The 17,305-nt window shown below is 41.9% G+C and overlaps 1 protein-coding gene across 4 annotated transcripts in view; it reads left to right on the top strand.

The window, feature by feature from the left end:
* The window catches only part of adgrb2 (adhesion G protein-coupled receptor B2), a 222,759-nt gene extending 206,169 nt beyond the window's left edge, over positions 1 to 16,590 (top strand). For all 4 annotated transcript variants that reach the window (XM_072370498.1, XM_072370501.1, XM_072370499.1 and 1 more), the window contains 2 exons: positions 8,919 to 8,972; positions 13,449 to 16,590. In XM_072370498.1, the coding sequence (XP_072226599.1) occupies positions 8,919 to 8,972; positions 13,449 to 13,625 (231 nt within the window). In that variant the 3' untranslated portion in view covers positions 13,626 to 16,590. The remainder of the gene's footprint in view (positions 1 to 8,918; positions 8,973 to 13,448) is intronic.
* The last annotated feature ends 715 nt before the right edge of the window (positions 16,591 to 17,305 follow it).

Raw genomic sequence — 17,305 nt, forward strand, 5'->3', positions numbered from 1 at the left:
GCTTCGGTGCGTGGAGCCGTGATGAGTTCGCCGGCCTTGATAGGTGTACTTTCCCCTGCCATCGGCGGCATGCTGCTTCACATCTAATTTACAATACCAGTTGAAGTGCAGAGGCTAGTCTGACATCTCTCATATTCCCCACGACAGTAGCTACACACACTCTGTACACACGCACATACAAATATGCTTCCACTTCCCAATGTCTGACCGCCAGCCTTCACTCCTCATTTGCTCAATGTCTTGAGCGCGGTTTTCAGAAGCGCTGGCCGACTCACCGTTGATTCATGCCAAGCAAATATTTTATGGAAGTGAGGGAAAGCGACAGGCTGCTTGGGCCATTTATTAGAAGTCAGTGGTTCTTAACAGTTGGCTGCAGCGTCGTAATGCGCTTCAGAAGGAACATAGGCGTGCTTTGAGATTGCGGCCAAATGCAAAAGAAATGAAAGACCAGTCACAAATAACTGATGGGTTGCATTTCAACTAATTAGTACAAAACGGAGCACGTTTTTCCTTTTTGGTCGTTGACGTCAGTAGGTCTGAAGATGTGAAACGAAAGGGCAGCACGGATCTGGCTTACTCATCCAAATCCATTATGTTAAAAGTAAGTAGGCAGTTCACTTAAGTGTGAATAATTACTGGGATAATGCTATCAGTGTCAGGCCTTTGACGGGTCCCAGCTTGAGTTCAGCTCCACTGTTGTCAACATCTCACTTTGAGAGTCACCCCCAGACATGGACATGCTGACTATACAGTAATTATGGAGATGAGAGGGGTGTGTGTGTGTGTGTAAGTTCATACGCTCACATATTAGAGTGCCTGCGTGTGTGTCTGCATGCCTCTGTGTGTGGTTGGGGATATAAGTGTGTGTCCACTTGTTCTTTTTCTTGTTTGCGCTTGTTTCATGTTTAAGATTGTTGTGTTGCAGCGCCTGTGTTTGCAGGAGGCAATTATACCATTAATAATGATAAAAACATCTCATAATAACTTTCATAACGTTCTGTTTATGCTGTATGACAGACAGTGTTAGTGATATTCTCGTATATTACATGAATGATTTAATAGCAAGCGTAACTGCATTTCTTTGGGATATCTTCGCATGGATCAATGCCCAAAGTACAGCGGGAGTTAAAACTCACTCTTAACTTCCTATGGCTAATTGACTTTGTTACTTAAGGACAGGCACTGCTGATCATCCTATGTTTTAAATGATAAATTTGTCTGGGCTGGAAAGCCAGACAAATGAAAAGCCATCCACTGTAAGTGAAGCTATCCATCAAAAACCCAGTAACCCTTTGACTTTTGCAGGTCTTTATTTCCTTAAAAGTGCCGAAATAATATTTTACCCAGCACCCTAAACCTCCTGTAACACTTCTAACCACCACGGCTGGTGTTCGTCCACCACAGGTGCCCCCTCCCCCACCACCGAGGCACAACACAGAGCCGTCGCTAACACGCAGGTCATCTCTTGTTTACAAAGAAAGTCAACGTAAGACACTCTAAACCCAACATAAATCTCATAAATTAGAATAATTTAAAAAGTGAGCCTGAATAGATGTCACATTACCTATCACATAGTTTGCCACTGTTTGTTTATTGATAGTCTTGCTACTGTAACTAGGCCTGTCAACCTTTAGATTCTCCCAGTCGTGTCATGTGGACGCCTTTCTTTGCATGCACCTCTCATGAGAATGAAAATATGCAGTTGCGGTGGTTCAAGTGGGATCTTCTTATCTGAGATAAGCTGTCCAGCTAACTAGCTCGTTTATGTACTAATTATTTATGCACTATTTGAGCGTCAGCCGCCTTAAAGCCAAATGAAAGCTGATAATTAATTTCTGAGTTTCGTAAGATAAATTACTTAAGCAAATAACAAAAACAGTCCTTGTATATTGGAATAACATACCAAATGTGATATTTTCATTTAGCACTAGTGGTAATATGCAGTAATATGTATGACAGAGGAGATGGCAACACAACTGCCAACAAGTTAGCAACAAAATCACAAAACTCCCCGACAACATTCAGTGTCCCATCTGAAGTACAGCTTTGGATGGAGGGGTAGGACTGCTTTTACTCTGCCTCGTTGTTTGCTTGGAAAGGAAAAAAAAAAAACTCCTGGCACTAGCAGCCTCCTGAAACTCATTTAGAGGCTCTGAAATGTAAGGTTTTAGAGTGGAGTCACAAAAGTAAGATGCTAAGTGTAGCATTTTTTCTTTCCAAAGGCATTTCCAAACAATAAAAAAAAAGAAGAAAAAAAAACTCAATCATAAATTAAACCTTACTTTGAATTAAAAGAACCACACAGCTGAAATCAGAGAATCTTTCTTTTTGGCATGATACAAGAGCCCATTGAGAGCATATTTAAATAGTCACCCCAAGACTCCAGTTAACTCATAGAATTGATTATTAGCTATGGAATTCCTTTAAGGGCTAAAAAAGGATGCTGGATGGAGTCTGAGATCAAGATACAGTCTCTATGAATAAATAAGACTGCCACAATTGGTACAGTAAAGTGTTCCTGGGCAGTGTGTCAACGGGAAGCTTGACAGGCCTGGCAACAGTAACCAAAGGACTAAAGGAGACGGTATATTCACTGGAACATTAGCTACTTGTGTACCTGTAACAGAAAAGACTCCTATTTCAACACAGCATTATGTGCATAAACTGTAACACAAACAGTGTCTGACTATAAATCCACTTCCTGTAGTGCCTCAACAACTATCTGTCAGTGCTGCCTCATCATTCAGTGACTGTATTTGATGAGCCTTGATATTAGATGGCCCCCTAGTGGTGTGGTGGTGTAACAGTTCAGTGTATCCTAATGAGCACCTCAGGTGTTTCAGCATTCCAGGTAATGGATGCTAATTCCCATTCCTTTATCAGACCATGTGCAAATTCATATTGAAACGCACAACCTGCTACTACTACACCAGGAATCGTACAGCACATTTGGATGGTCTGATTCAGGACTGGATAAGAAACGTTTGCTTGTCTGTTTGTTTTCTTTTGTGTGTTTGTTTTATTTGTCTCTATGTCCCCCCCCCACCTCCCTCCTATTTGGGACTGTGTTTGTGTGAAAACCATACAGTCACTTTCCATGTGTAAGTTTAAGATTAAGGTCTAAACACCATAACTAACCATAATAGTTATAAATTTGTTTAAAGACAAAAACCTTTTAAAACTGATCTAAAATCACCCCCATAAAGCAATATTGGCTGTCTATTAACTACCTCATTGGCAAAAAAGCAAACAAACAAAAAAGATGCTAACTACATTTGCACTACATTTGGGTGCTAATGAAAGACACTGGATCAGAAGAGAACTAATCAATTTTCTCTGGAAAGGTAGGATCTGTGTGTTACTTGTGTTGGGGAGATGAGTGGATATCAGAAAATTTACATGCAACATCTCTTTTTTCACCTCTTATATAATTATCTGTGTAAGGGCAGTGGGCTTAAAGCGGTCTCAAACATTTCATTTGTCATTACAAATAGAATCCATTAACTTCAGACCCCTTGATTTGTGCTTTGCTTCTCCTTTATTTCCTCCTTTCTCCATCCCACTCTCTTCTGTTCTTGTTAACTCGATGTTAGCTGGTGAGTGGTAAAGTCCACATTCACCACTCAGTCTGCTCAAGGTAGTAATGTGATAAATAAGTGTTGTGCTTAATAGACCGAAATGAAGGGGAAAGGCATGAGTGGATAGAAGTAGGAGTGAGTACATCACAGGAGTGTGTATTAATCTCAGTGTTGAAGATTACCTTGTCTGCTTGCGATATCAGGCTTTTGAAGCTAGCACAGCTGTTCCTGTTGTCTGGAAAGAAATATGAATGTAGCTCTAGGGCTAACTGTGAAAGAAATGTCTCCTGCTTCTTTTGGACATCCATATGCATGTTTAAGACAGGAGGACAGGTTGGAACTATTTAGCATTCTAATAAACCAGCTTCAGGTGTTGCTAATGTTTCCTAGCTGTTATTTCTGCTTTGCTAAGTGTCTTTTTTACATAAACGCAACATTGTCTGCTCCCAGTTGAGACTGCTATCTGCATGTATAACACTTGAATAACACTCTGTTGAAGTGGATAGAAAGTAGGCTTCACATAAATGCTAATGGTGAAAAAACTATTCAAATTGCACTCTGTTGTAAGTACAGTGGGTGCTCTGACAGAGGCCTTATGACTGGTAGATGGATAAAGTCCATTTTCACTGTGTGTTCCACAGAGGAGACAGGAGACAAATGGAGTCATCAGGGATACCAAAAGACAGCGTTGATGCAATGTGTATGTAACACAGAACATATCAAGCATTAGCTTCGGCACTTATGTTCAGATTTAGGGCAGCTTCTTGGTCTGTGTCGCTGTAGAGTCAGCCTGCTGTTTTCCATCCTTTCCACTGGGCTCAGAAGGTCGAAGCACAAATTTGCAAGCAGTGCCCAATGATCTGGTGTTGTTCCTCACTGCGTGTGGGATGTAGAGTGGGCGTGGGACCGTGGGAAAGTGTCTGCACTGCATAATGGCTTGGCTGATGTATTTTTAACACTGAAATGGAATATGTATTTCCATCCTGTCTTGTGCCGTGTTCTTGATGAAATGAAACATGGACTCCCATCCCTCCCCGGATAGGCAGTTAGGAGTTGTGTGGAACTCAGCGCGAAGGAAACGAAGACAAAGGAGAGAAGCCTACTCTGTTGTTGATTTCACTGATGCTAGATCAAAGTGGGAACACATTTTCAGTTATGAGAGATGTATTAGCGATTCAGGCGAAATGGTTGTCGGCACCTGTGTGAGGTCTGCGATAGAATCCTTGTGTATTTAAGGTACATGATGAAAATGCACTGTGGTAAAGTTTGGGAGGATTCTTTGTGAGCCGGCACCACTAAACAGAGATGAGAGAGGGTCTTTATGCATCCACAGTTAACATTAGTGGCTGGTATTGATATTCCAGCTATGCTTTCAGGCTGTTGCAGGGAAAAGGCATGTCTGCTTTGAGGATGTCTCATGTAAAATGAAGATGTATTATTTCAAGTGACAAAAACCCAATTTTTGTTGATTCAGTGGGGCAATTTGCCTGCGCTTGCAAAGCCTGTAGGTCTTGATAGTCAATTTGCTGGCTTTAAGCTGAGGGGTTTCAATTTCACAAACCAGCAATAAAGCAAGTCCATCCCTCTTCAACCTCTTCATATCTCATTCTCCTCTCTATTCGTCCTCACAGCTTGACATTTTCTGTCTTGCGGTCTCCCTCATTTACCCATTTCTCCCTCTAAGTTCAGCCCCCAGTCGCACGTTTGAGGCATTAATTGAATAATTAATTCCTCTCATTAGCTTGTTTTTAATTATTTCCTTGCCCCCTTCTCCGTGCCGAGTATAAACTCATCAACTGTTTTCATCCCTCCACACAAATTGCCCATGAAAACCAAGGGGCAGTGGAGTGTAGCTTTAGCACATTGGCTCTATCAGTGGCTCCTAATGAGGGGACGTGCAGTCCAGGCGGAACAAGCCTAACGTTGGCTTCGTGCACCAACAGGCACAATACTAATTTAGCTCATTTAGTGTCCTTGGGCCAATTAAAAGGAGGCGAAAAGGTCTGAATCACAAGCTGGAACTGCTTTCTGTTTAGGAGCTCTGGCCTTGGATTGCACAGGCCCAGACAGCAGCAAAGCGAGCCTGTGTGGCTGATTGCTCGTTTGTTTGCAATGTGTTGCACTAATGGAATTTATTTACCCTACATTCCCGTGATTTGGCTCCTTTGAAGGGCCTTATTACTTGTGACACAGATTCCTTCCCAGCTAAGCGGGTAACTGACGCTAAACGCCATGTATAATATCTGTTTTTGTGTTTTCTAATGAGTTATGCCATTAGCTTGATGATATAATGTAATAAACATACAGAGGTCTCAAAAAAGGCCCTGCTACAGTGACCCAAAGCCCACTAACACCCGTGACATGATCACAATGTTCTGACATCCACTCGGTCCGCTCCTGCATTTTTGGTGTTACTTTCATTCAGTTTGTGTTTAAAAGTGATTTAAGTTTGTTTCATTTGACCCTCACATTCAGTGTCTTTCTTTTCTTTGCCTACCTGCTACATTTTATTGATTTATGCTTCTCCTTTTTTTTTTCCGTTTGTTTGTTTTGTTTCCTGTTTTTGTGCTTTGTTTGCTGACTGGGCCTTTGCGTTGCATGCTTGTTGTCACGTCCCAGTTTGATTATAGCCAGCCAGTCAGCAGGACCATGGGCGTCCAAGTCAACAAAGGTAAAGTTAACCCACTTAACTGTAACCACCTGTCCGCTCCCATCATCTCTCTTAAAGCCACGTTGCTCACCCATGTCCAGACATGATTTCCAATTCCAAAAGAGCTGGACTCCGAGAGGCAGACAGCGGGCCTCATCCACCAACCATGCAGCAGAAGCTTGTAGAGATGGCTGTTTGTGCTGTAGCGTCTTTTCTAGTATGGTTCCCCCTGAACAGTTTTCTTTACTTTGTTGTACTTGCAGCTTGTAGCATTTCTTTCCCTTGTTGCTAACCTGAAACCAGCATAATTTGTCCACTTATTACCCCTCATTTCAATGCTTAACTCTGTTTTTAGGGTTTTCATGCTGCCTGCACCAAAAAGGGCTAAATTCTTCTCCCTGCTGTAGCTGCAAAAACTATAATGGTAGCACTTTCGTAACTTTAAGGATGCTGACTTAAAAACAATCAGTTCACATACTAGTTGATATTGCACAGGTATGACATCGGTAAACAAAAATCAACAATGTGTTCACAACTGTGACCTGCTGCACATGTGCAAACCGCCACTCAGTTTAATTTCTGAATCTCATTTAGTGCTTTAACGCAACAAATACAGTTGATGATGTTCATCCTGTCGTCCAGACCGCATAAGTTTGGCTCTTTAAGAAGCCATCGTCACATTTTAGCGGTTTCTGTAAATACGTCTTCATATACCCGTTGCCAAGACTTTGAATTTAATTAACACTGAAACCCTAAACAGTGTCCACAAGCTTCATTTCTTATTTGTATGTAAAGCTGTGGGGTATCCATACCAAAATACCAAATACTTCTCTCTTTTTTCTACATTTGCACGTCAAACAAGCTCCAAACATCTTGTACAACAAACCGACATGAAGAACAAGCACAGATGAAAGGCCTCCTGCTGTGTCACCTCATGTTAAGAGTGTCTGAACAAACAAATAAGCGCTTGAACACACTGCAAACACTACATCCAACTAACAGCCAAGGTGTACAGCTGTGCCCTGCACAGAAAAATGCAATGTTCACCAGTGCGGACAGGGGCAGCAGTGCTTACATGATAACAAAAAGGGAACCTTGACGACCATATAGATTAAGTAGGTAAATACATAAATAGCTTAAAAATAGCTTTGCATTTCTTGGTAATGTCATATAGAGCCGGTCCTCATGGCCATGTTGCTGTAAAAAGCTGAAATGAAGATGTTAAATGAGACGAGATTGCTTGTGACATGTCAAGTTAGCCGCTTGCTTTCTGTCGCCTTCCTTCTCGTGCTCTCATTTGCCACCCAGAACAGCCAATCAGACAGACCTGATGCCAGTTTGACATGTTGAAACGGCTGGGAAAAAAACAGTCGATGGAGCCCGACAATGAAGACAGAGACAGACATTCACTGACACTCCAGACATTTTCGATGTCCACTTGTCGGCTCTTTTTTCTAAGAGCACTTAGAGATAATTATTTTTGCCTGCTGCTTTTTACAAATTAATTAAATCAGAACGCCTTTGTTTCAAAAACTTTTTTTTATTTTTACAATGACCATAAAAGCTTTAAAAAAAAAAAAAAGAAGAAGAAGCTGAAGTCAATGGCTCAGTAAAACACACAGCAGGGACTCAGTCTGAGGCCAGTCCTGATGAAGATTTAGTGAGTACAAATGACTGGAGGCTACATCCATACCCGCACACACACAGCTATATGTTCCTGCTAGACAGTCAACACAGCTAAGAGAAGTACAACACCAAACACTGCTGGATTTGTATTCTCTTTCATACCAGTGCTGCCAAAAGGCCCTGCCTTCTGGGACACACCTGTTACTTCAGAACAGCTGTGCAAGTTACAAGCAAAGTAGGAGCCAGACCACCCACAGAGAAGCAAGCCACCAAAAGCTTTGTTTCTCTTTTAGAAAAAAAAAAAGACAAGCGCATAAAGAATAATGATGGATAACACTGCAGAGGTACATCAGGGGATGTGAGGTTTATGCGTTTCAGCCAGAGGCAGTACATAGAGACTCAGCAATGTCAATTTATAGCCTACCTTTAACTATTTTATGTGTTATTGTAACACTTGCAGTGTAAAATCAATACTGCAGGTAATGTAGATGGCCTTTTTCATGCCCTCATAACCAGATTAGTTATCGTCTCTCAACATTATTCAGAAAACATGATCTGCAAAGCCTCCAGCCCTGCGTAGTGGTTTCATTTTTTAGTATTTTTAGAAATAGGTTACTTTACAGCCATGTGCCTTCCATTTTTTTTCCATCCCTTTTTTTATGCTTCTAGATGCTGTTGGTGGTGCATACCATGTTGAATCTTTCCAAAATGTCAATCTGTCCTTGCATCTGCAGTTTCCTCTTGAGCTTTGACAGGTCTGAAAGTTGAAAATACAGCCTGTTCCAACACATTTCAAGCAGTGGGTGACACTGGTCACTGTCTGCACTCCTTCAGTTCATGTATGACTGTTGTGCGAGTGTGTGCGCACGTGAGAGGGACTGCGCAATGGAGACAGAAAGAGAGACAAGGGGTCAGGTGTAAGCACAAAGGAACAACAAAGGAAGGTGTTGAAACACATGCTGATGTTTCAGGGCAGAGTTGTCAGTGATTGTGATGCCTCCCTTCCCCTTCTTCTCTTTCCCTTTCCCCCTCTTTGTCCTCTCCCTCTCATTTCATCACCACAGAGGGAAAAGAGATGGAGCATTTCGTCTGCCGGAGGTGAAAAGAACTCGTTGAGTGTAAGTAGAGGGGCTTCTGTCCAAGAGAGAGGGATGAGATGGGAGGGGAATGGAGTCGGGCAAAGATGGCAAAAGGGAATGGATACCCGTGCAGTAGCAGCACAATCGCCTCAGCCTAGCCTCCGAGGGATAAAGTTGGGCTTAACTGCAGCATTACCCACACTCCTGCTTTACAAAATGTTCCTCCGCCAGCATTTAGCATGCAAATTGGCTCCCAGATTATGCCTTTTGTATTCATTTTACCAACTGTCAGGTTGTGACATGGGGAGAATGATAATCAGGCCGATATTGCCCCCTAGCGCTTTGGTGACGATCATCACACACTTAAAAGGGGGGTAGGGGGGCTTGTGCTGTAGTGTAGATCAATGATGTATGTGTGTGCCAGAAGGAGAGGAGACAGACTGGAACGTAAGGGGTGGAAATAATTTTAAAGTGAGTTACATGTGAGTCTTTTTTCAGTTGCTACAATAGAGCAAAAGGGGGCTTGTGAAAAGTGCGTGGAGAGAATTAAAATGATAGAAGCTAAAGGGAGTTACTAGGAGGCGGTTCTGAAGATCAGACGCAGTTCTCTACTAGGTTCACACAGCTACATGGATAATTGAAGGCAAAAATCTGCACATTCTGAGTCTCACTCATCTCACACTGATTCTATGTCCAGTGCCTCTGGATATTACAGCCAAGGGTTTATCTTTAGCTGATTAACAGTTGGATCTTGCAGGGGGAGAACTTTTAACGATCAACAAAGTCACCACTCGGAGGTTGGAGGGGCGGTCGTAGCGTTTCGGTGACCATTGTGATTGTTAGATAGGGGACTCAATAGTGGGTAAGGCATTTTGGCTCCAGATGTATTCGGGACCCTACTTGAATGCAGTGGTACTTCATATGTGCCTTTTATCCAGGCCTCCATTAGCTCCCAGCTTCAGTGCACAGTGCATGATGATCCATTTCAACCCATGTAGTGGACACCTGTACATAACTATTGTGTACTACATGATCAAAATGTACTAAAGTGCACAACGAGAATGAGAACAGCACAAAATAATGGTGATTCACTACAGCATTACACTCTACAATGAACGAGGACAACATTTTCGACAATTTCAACATGTAACCGTAAATATAAAGTATTTCAGACCTTTTTTTTTTCTTACTCTGACAAGTAACGTTCCTGTCTAAACCTAACCAGAAAGGTACAAGTGTTTTATTAAATGCTGACCATTGCTGTGCCATAAATCCCCCCCTCTCTCGAGTCAGCAGGCACAGTCAATGACTACACTGAAAAATCTTCATTTTCTTATTAATTTATCTCAGTGTAACTCAACAAAGCAGTTATTTGTCTACCTTGACTTTCATGGTAGACAACAGCAGAGCAAAGTTGAAGGACCACCTCAAACAAGCCTCACCTACAGTACCTGGCAGGTTGTTCCACATTCTTGTACTGTTCCCAAGCAATAGCAGAAAGCTACAACAGGTAGCCTGTGTCTTCAGAGCTCTGCGTGCTACCAGGACAGAGCAAACAAAAACTTCTCTCTGCTCCCACAAGCCCAAGTTTCACTGCTGTCACTTGCAGGCGGCTTTTGGCTGCAATCTCTCACATTATCAGCCAACTTAGACCTTTGCTAACCTCTTTTCAAGTCTGCTGAACTTGACTTCACTGACTTCAAGAAGACCCAAACCCATGAGGGGATCTGGAGGCTCTGTTTGCAGTTGGGGACATGGTTTTGGTCCACTTGCTCCCCTTGAGGGAAGGGTCATAGCAAATCAGTACTAAGTTGTTCTTTGTGATAATCTTTATGCTATATTGAAACATCAAGGGGATTTAAGCAGTGGCCCAAAACGTTTTTTTATGTTGGTAATTCATTCAAAATGTTCCCCTTCCCTGTAGATTCACAACATTCACTCTTAAGACACACAGTGCATCTACTGAATTAGATCTACTGAACGTTTGTATGGAATAACAATCTCTACGAAAAACAGCTGGGTTTGCTTTGGATGTGGAAAGTGCCTCTAGTTGTTTGTCTTGGTTCTTTGTCTTTGTGTGTTTTTCTCCATCAAGAGTCATCTGGGCTAATGACCCATGTGTCTCTATCCACTTGTGTCCATGAAATCATTCTATGAGATCTCGAAGATAATGAGACCAATTTGAATAATGGCCTTTATCTGACGCATAATGCTACCTCTAATTTAGTTTTTGGCTAATCTCCACAACATGAATTTTACTGTACATGCATCATGGGAACATTTGCAGATGACATGCAGTAATTACAGGCCCAGGCCTGGGAGGCTTTTATGCATTTATCAGTTAAAGTTGGTAATTGTGGGAGGTGTGAGATAAAGAAACATTTCTGCAAATAGAATAACAAAAGTAGTTCTTCTTTTGTAATATAATTATGGTAAAGTGTCTTTCAGTCATGTATTGTGCGCCTCTTTTCTTTGAGTGAAGTCAAATGAGTTCGAAGAAATATCAGTATCAGCTATACCGCTCCTTTGTTACATTCAATTAGTTTTGAAGAGATTTGAGTCACTAAAAACTAAGATTAGAGTCACTTTAAGTTAAAAAAATACAATGTCTTAGAGCCCAAGGACACGTTCCTGTTTTCCTGAGCGAGCAAGGCTTTAGGTTTCCTTACGCTGGCTAATGTTCTGTCTTCGATGAAAAATCTCCCTCAAAGAAAGGAATAGTACCCGAGTCCAAATAAATCCTCCCCACTCAAGGTAGAGAGAGACGCACCTCAGGTTTGACTTTCGGTTTTGGCGGTCTTTGTTTTGGTTTGCATTACCGACGCTAAAGCATGACACAGTAGTCTCACAAGGTCATACATTGCCCTTGTAAGGGCAATATCTTGGTTTGGATCGAATTACACCATTTGATGATGTTCACCAAATAGTACAAAGCATCCTTCCGCAGCAGGTTCCTCCTCCATTTTATTAGTTATAGTGCAAGAGAAAGCAAGTAAGGCACAAATGTGCCAAAGCGCTGCAGGGAAATGAAAATAAATAAAGAATTACCAGTTCACCAAAAATTTTTTATAAAAAATGCATCTAGAATGTATGCATAAGAATAAGTAAATATAGCTTTTTTACTATTTATTACATTAAACTAACCCTCCTGAGGTGTTGGCTGGTACCTGGAGGGCAAAAAAAGAAAATAAGTCAGACACAAAGGAGGATTTTTGCATTCCACAACTCTGTTTTACAGATTATACCATCTGTATAGATGTAATCTGTATAGATTATACAAATTTGAATTTTAAAATGTGCCGTTAAGTTTTTCGTTTAAATGACTATTTCCTCATTTCCAGGTTTACGCTAAGCTACGACCCCTGGTGAAAATGTTGGAATATTGTTGTCATATTCTGCAATTGTTGTTTGGAGGAATAGACAAAACGATCGGAAACATTCTAAACATGAGAATGAGCCAGCAGCTCAAAAAGACTGCTGGCAGAGTTTAACTCCATGTGGCACCTGGAAAGCAGTCAGTAGAATGTTGGAAAGGATTATAAAACTCCTTCAAGAAGTTAATTCAATTTAGAGATCATGGCTGTTCCCAGTCAACTGACTCCAAAAATTGGGAATTTGTACAAACAAAATGGAAGGTTGTATTTGGGAAACATGCAGGCCGACTGAGGAAGATGCCAAGGTGTCAGGACAGAAAACTCAAAGCAATATCAGAATCAGAATCAGCTTTATTTCGCCAAGTATGTAGACGCATACAAGGAATTCTTATTTTATGCTTTGAAAATTGAAAATGGACAACAAAAGAATTAAAAAACAAATGGGATGAAACAGGGGTTACTGTTTGTAACTAAGTTGTAAATAATGTCCGCCTATTATAATATGAAAAGCAGTTGTGCAACATGTTAGTTTTCTGTTTATTTATTCATTGCAGAACATTAAATGTAGAGCCAGTGGTTATTCCAGCCTTTTTGCCAGGGATGGAACGTTATCTGGCTGTAAACTGCAGAATTAATAAGAGATAATTCAAGTGATATTACCCTTTAATGTAGCTTTCAAAGCGGCAGTTAATAGGTATCCTCTGAAATACTGAGGTCTGCGTATAAGATGCCAAAAGAAGCATTTTAATCACAGGTAAAATTGATGGGGTATTGTAGAGGTAACAGTGTGCAAAAGTCAAGGAAAGTTGCCTTTACTCAAATACACATTTCAAAATGAAAAAACAATTAACTGAATTGTCACAGTTATTGTGCAGGTAATCTGATACCATCGGGGCTGTAGGTAGGATAAGCTCTGAAAACAGGAAGTTCAGATATTTTTGTAATTAGACAGTCTAAGCATCTACCTCTTTATCTACTATTACTGTTATTAAATCAGATTTAATTACGGCAAAAAGTACGAGAGCACGGCTTATACAAAACACTAACTGAGACCGCGTTGCCTCCTCAGTTCTATGTGGCACCTTCACTTCCCCGTGTCTTTCGGTAACTTAGCTGTTTCTTTCCTGTCCTCCTCTATCAGGACAAGTCAAACCCAGAGGACCAGAGCTCCTGGGACAGCTTCAAGACCATGACCCCCGAGCTGTCCATTGTGCCCGGGGAGCAGAAGGACCGACTGGAACTGCACAATAAAAACTGGGACTCATCCTCGGCTAACACACCAGAGTCATCTGAGGGAGACTTCCAGACTGAAGTGTGAAGACGTGCAAACGCTCACTGGAACACACAGAGATGCGCACAGAGATACTGGACTCCTGAAAGGCTATACTTTTCTTTCTTTCTTTTTTTCCTTTTCTTTTTTGCAAGGATCTCACACACTCTGCTGCCCGTCTCCTGCGATGTGCTCCTTCGGATCCCACACTGCATTTGTTTACCGCTGCGGAGGACAGACATGAAGGGAACACTGTTCTACTCTATATTTTTCGCAAAAAGACTATTGAAAAGAAAAGAACAGGGGCTGGACACGTCTGTGACTGGAGACCATTTTTAAATGAACTTTAAAGAAAAAAAATGTATGAAAAAAAAAAAAAAACTTTCTGAGGGGGGGCAAAAAATGTCTTGATTTTATTCTGGAGAAAAAAAAGAGAAATGTCTTTCAATTGTTTGATGACTGGGGTAGGGTGGTGTGGGCGGGGAGAGAAAATAAGAATATTTCTGCACCGTTCAGTTCTTTTTATAGCAAGGTTAAAAGATCTCACTGAGGTTTCTCACACTGGTCGCCCCCTCAAGGCAACCTTCTTTCATTACGTCCCGCCCCTCCACCTCTAATGGATGACGAAAGCATTCAGGAACTCAGTCTTTCCTGCACGTTTTCTTTCTTTTCGTCATGTGGGTGAACAGGGAACTGAGGGGGGGGGGGGCTGCTCACTGATATGTGCCAACCTCTCTCCTGTCTTCAGGTTCCAGTTTAGCTACACCCGTTGCATTTCTCTCACATCCTCTGTGTGAACACTCTTTCATTTGTTCTTCTGTCTATGGTTTAGTCAAAGGAACACCCCCCCCCCCCCCCCCCCCCCCACCATGGTTGCAAACTTTTAAAGAAAAAAAAAAAATGCAACACAGCTTCAACAAACGCCTACCAGCTGAGTTGTTCTCTCTGCTCCAACTGTTCGGGCAGAGCTGATTCATTTGAAGACTAGTTTGATTTGTGCCGTTTATGTTCATGATTTCATGATTTGTCCATCACTCTCCATTTTTTTTTTTTCCATATTCAAGAAGACTTCACTCATGTGGAACTCAAAAAACAAACTCGCTGTCCGAGGCAATATGGAAAAAGATTTGGCCTTCGTTCTCTCTCCGCTGCCGGGAGTTTAAAGGTTGCATCATCTCAATCCATTTCAGCCAGTCACAGTGATGGCAGGAGAGAAGGTATCTCAGTCATTTCTGCCCTCGATGGAATTCCATGTGAGCTCCTCTCTCAGTCCTGAAAAAGTTACCGCTTTAATTAACGTTTTGATCAACTTAGAGGCCAACTCTGAGGAAATATTTTTAGCTTCACCAGCTGGTAATTTGTGAAACGAGATATCACCGGAGCTCAAGAGCCTTGTCATGGAATTAAGTCCCACAAATGTGCTTTGATTTGTTTTTAGTTCATTATAAGGCTTTAATAAGGGCAACTGGACTGGTTTTAGAGGAGAAGAAGTCCAGTTGCCCTTACTCAAGCTTATATGACTACCACGACCTGGATAACTGAGAATCTTCATCAACTTCTAGTTTATTGCCTTTCCCAATGGCATGCTACTCTAATTCCTCTCCGTAGGATTGTGTCCTGCGACCATGTGCGCAGCAGCTGCAGAAAGAGGGCATGGGATAGAAAGACAACGAGGGGGTAAGGCCAAAAGGTGTCAAGAGCGAAGAGGAGCCGACGATGATGCTTCCTGCTTGGCATTCAACATCCGTACTGCGGTTGTTACAAGAACGGCGATTGCTTTCCTGCCGTTGCTGCATGAGCACATCGGTTCTTCACACACAGACTGAGAGAAAGTGAGAGTGCAGGATCAATTCAATATATAGCTAGATACCTCTTCTGTCTATGTTCAAAGCAGCTGCCATTAATCTAACAGCCAGCAGAAAGAGATGAGCGACAGTTCATGGAGGTGTGGGGTAAATGGCGAGAAAGCGATGGCGAAGAAAGATCTAAAAATATAAGGGGAAAAAAAGCTTAAGGCGGGCAGAAATATGGAAAAAAGTGGAGTGTTCAAAACAGTAATTATCCAGGGATGACGATTTGTCCTGACATTTTCCAATGCAGCCCTCAAACCATCTGTTTAAAGATCCCTAATGTGGTAGTAGAGCAGCACAGCGCAGATGGTGGGACGAGAGTGCCGCCCTTCTAACCTTTCACGCTAATCAGCTGATGGGCAAACCTACAGCTCGCCCCCTCTCTGAGGAGCGAGATTGGTTTGAACCCGAGTTGCCGAGCTGGGGTTACATTCACCTGACCTTCTGCGAGTCTCAGGACCCAGATCCACTGAACAAAGCAGCCGTCTGGCTGCTACACAGTAGGTGTTCACGCCATAGCATTTTTATGTTTGTTCTTGCAGCTATAAAACTGATCCATTTAGAGGGAAAACAAAGTCTTGTTCCCAAGGTAACCAAAAAAGGAAATTCGACAGCAAGACAGAAACTTTTAGGTTCGATTTCGTCATTTTGTTCCATCAGCCAGATTTTTCATATTATATGAACACTTTCAAGCTCAGTGACGGCTGGATTTTAAGTTTTCATCTCCCATAACGGTAAGTGAGATGCTGCTTGACTGACTGAGAAATGCACCCCGCTGTACATCTGTCTATTTTACAGTTTCCTTTTTTCTATGCTAAACTCTGCTGCCACGCTAATTCTAACACTAGAGGATGCTTGTCAGGCTCTCAGCGTATGTTTGTGTTGAGTTCTTTTCCTTTCAGTGTCAAAAGCTTGCCAAACTCAACAGAAATATGAAACTCAAGAAGGCAAATTTGCAACCCACCACCATGTAGAAGTCGGAAACCTCCTGTGCTCTCCATCACACTCCATCCCTCAGCCTTTGATGCTCAAGTGTTAACCAACTTCTGCTGAAAAAAGCTCTCCCTTTCTCCTTCATTTTTGTTCTTTTTATACATAAGATTGTACAAAGTAGTCCTCTAATGTTTTCATAGTGTCTTTTTATATGAAAATAAATTTTCAAACTGATTCCAGTGTCTCGTGTGTGCTGCTTCAAGGACATCTGTGTAGGCAAACAACAAGCCTCTTTCTTGATTTGCAGTGTACTCGCAGTCGCATGTTTTCATAATGTCGCTCTGGGAGTCGAGCATGACAAACTCTGTTACCCAGAAGCACTGAAGCTTAACTGTAACCAATCAGAGCTCCTGCTGGTCTGTCTGAAAATGTAAGGGAAACCGCTCTTTGGGTTTGAAGCTCAGTTCCATTGGAATAACCAAAGGGGGGAAATGTCAAGTCAAAGTGATTATTCCTTAAAAAAATTATAAACCTTGAGCAACATTTATGCTAATGGGTTTTTTAGTTTTTTCTTCTTTAATGTAAACTGGTGAAATCACCACAGTGGACAGGCCTTAATAGTCCACTCAGCGGTGCTGGAAGTAACGAGAGTAAAAGAGAAGATGAAGCGGCACGCATGTCTCAGTCCTTCTACATATGCCCTCCAAGGGGCTTGTGGGTAATTAAGTGTGGATGAGTCTGCCCATGTAGCTGCCATCAGTCACCCCAGAGAAAGGCCACCAACCTTCTGAATAATGATATGAAATGGTATGAAAGGAGGAAGAAAATAGAGTTTTCCCTGAGGATAAAATGTCGGGTTATGTTTAAAAGCACGGGAAGGGTCCTCACATTTCCCCTGGCAGGAGGGTCCCAACAATATGCCGAGTGCCTTTGGGGTGTTTTTTC

This window comes from Leuresthes tenuis, unplaced genomic scaffold (assembly GCF_036924035.1).
Source record: "Leuresthes tenuis unplaced genomic scaffold, fLeuTen1.0.hap1 SCAF_18, whole genome shotgun sequence".
Classification (NCBI taxonomy): domain Eukaryota; kingdom Metazoa; phylum Chordata; class Actinopteri; order Atheriniformes; family Atherinopsidae; genus Leuresthes; species Leuresthes tenuis.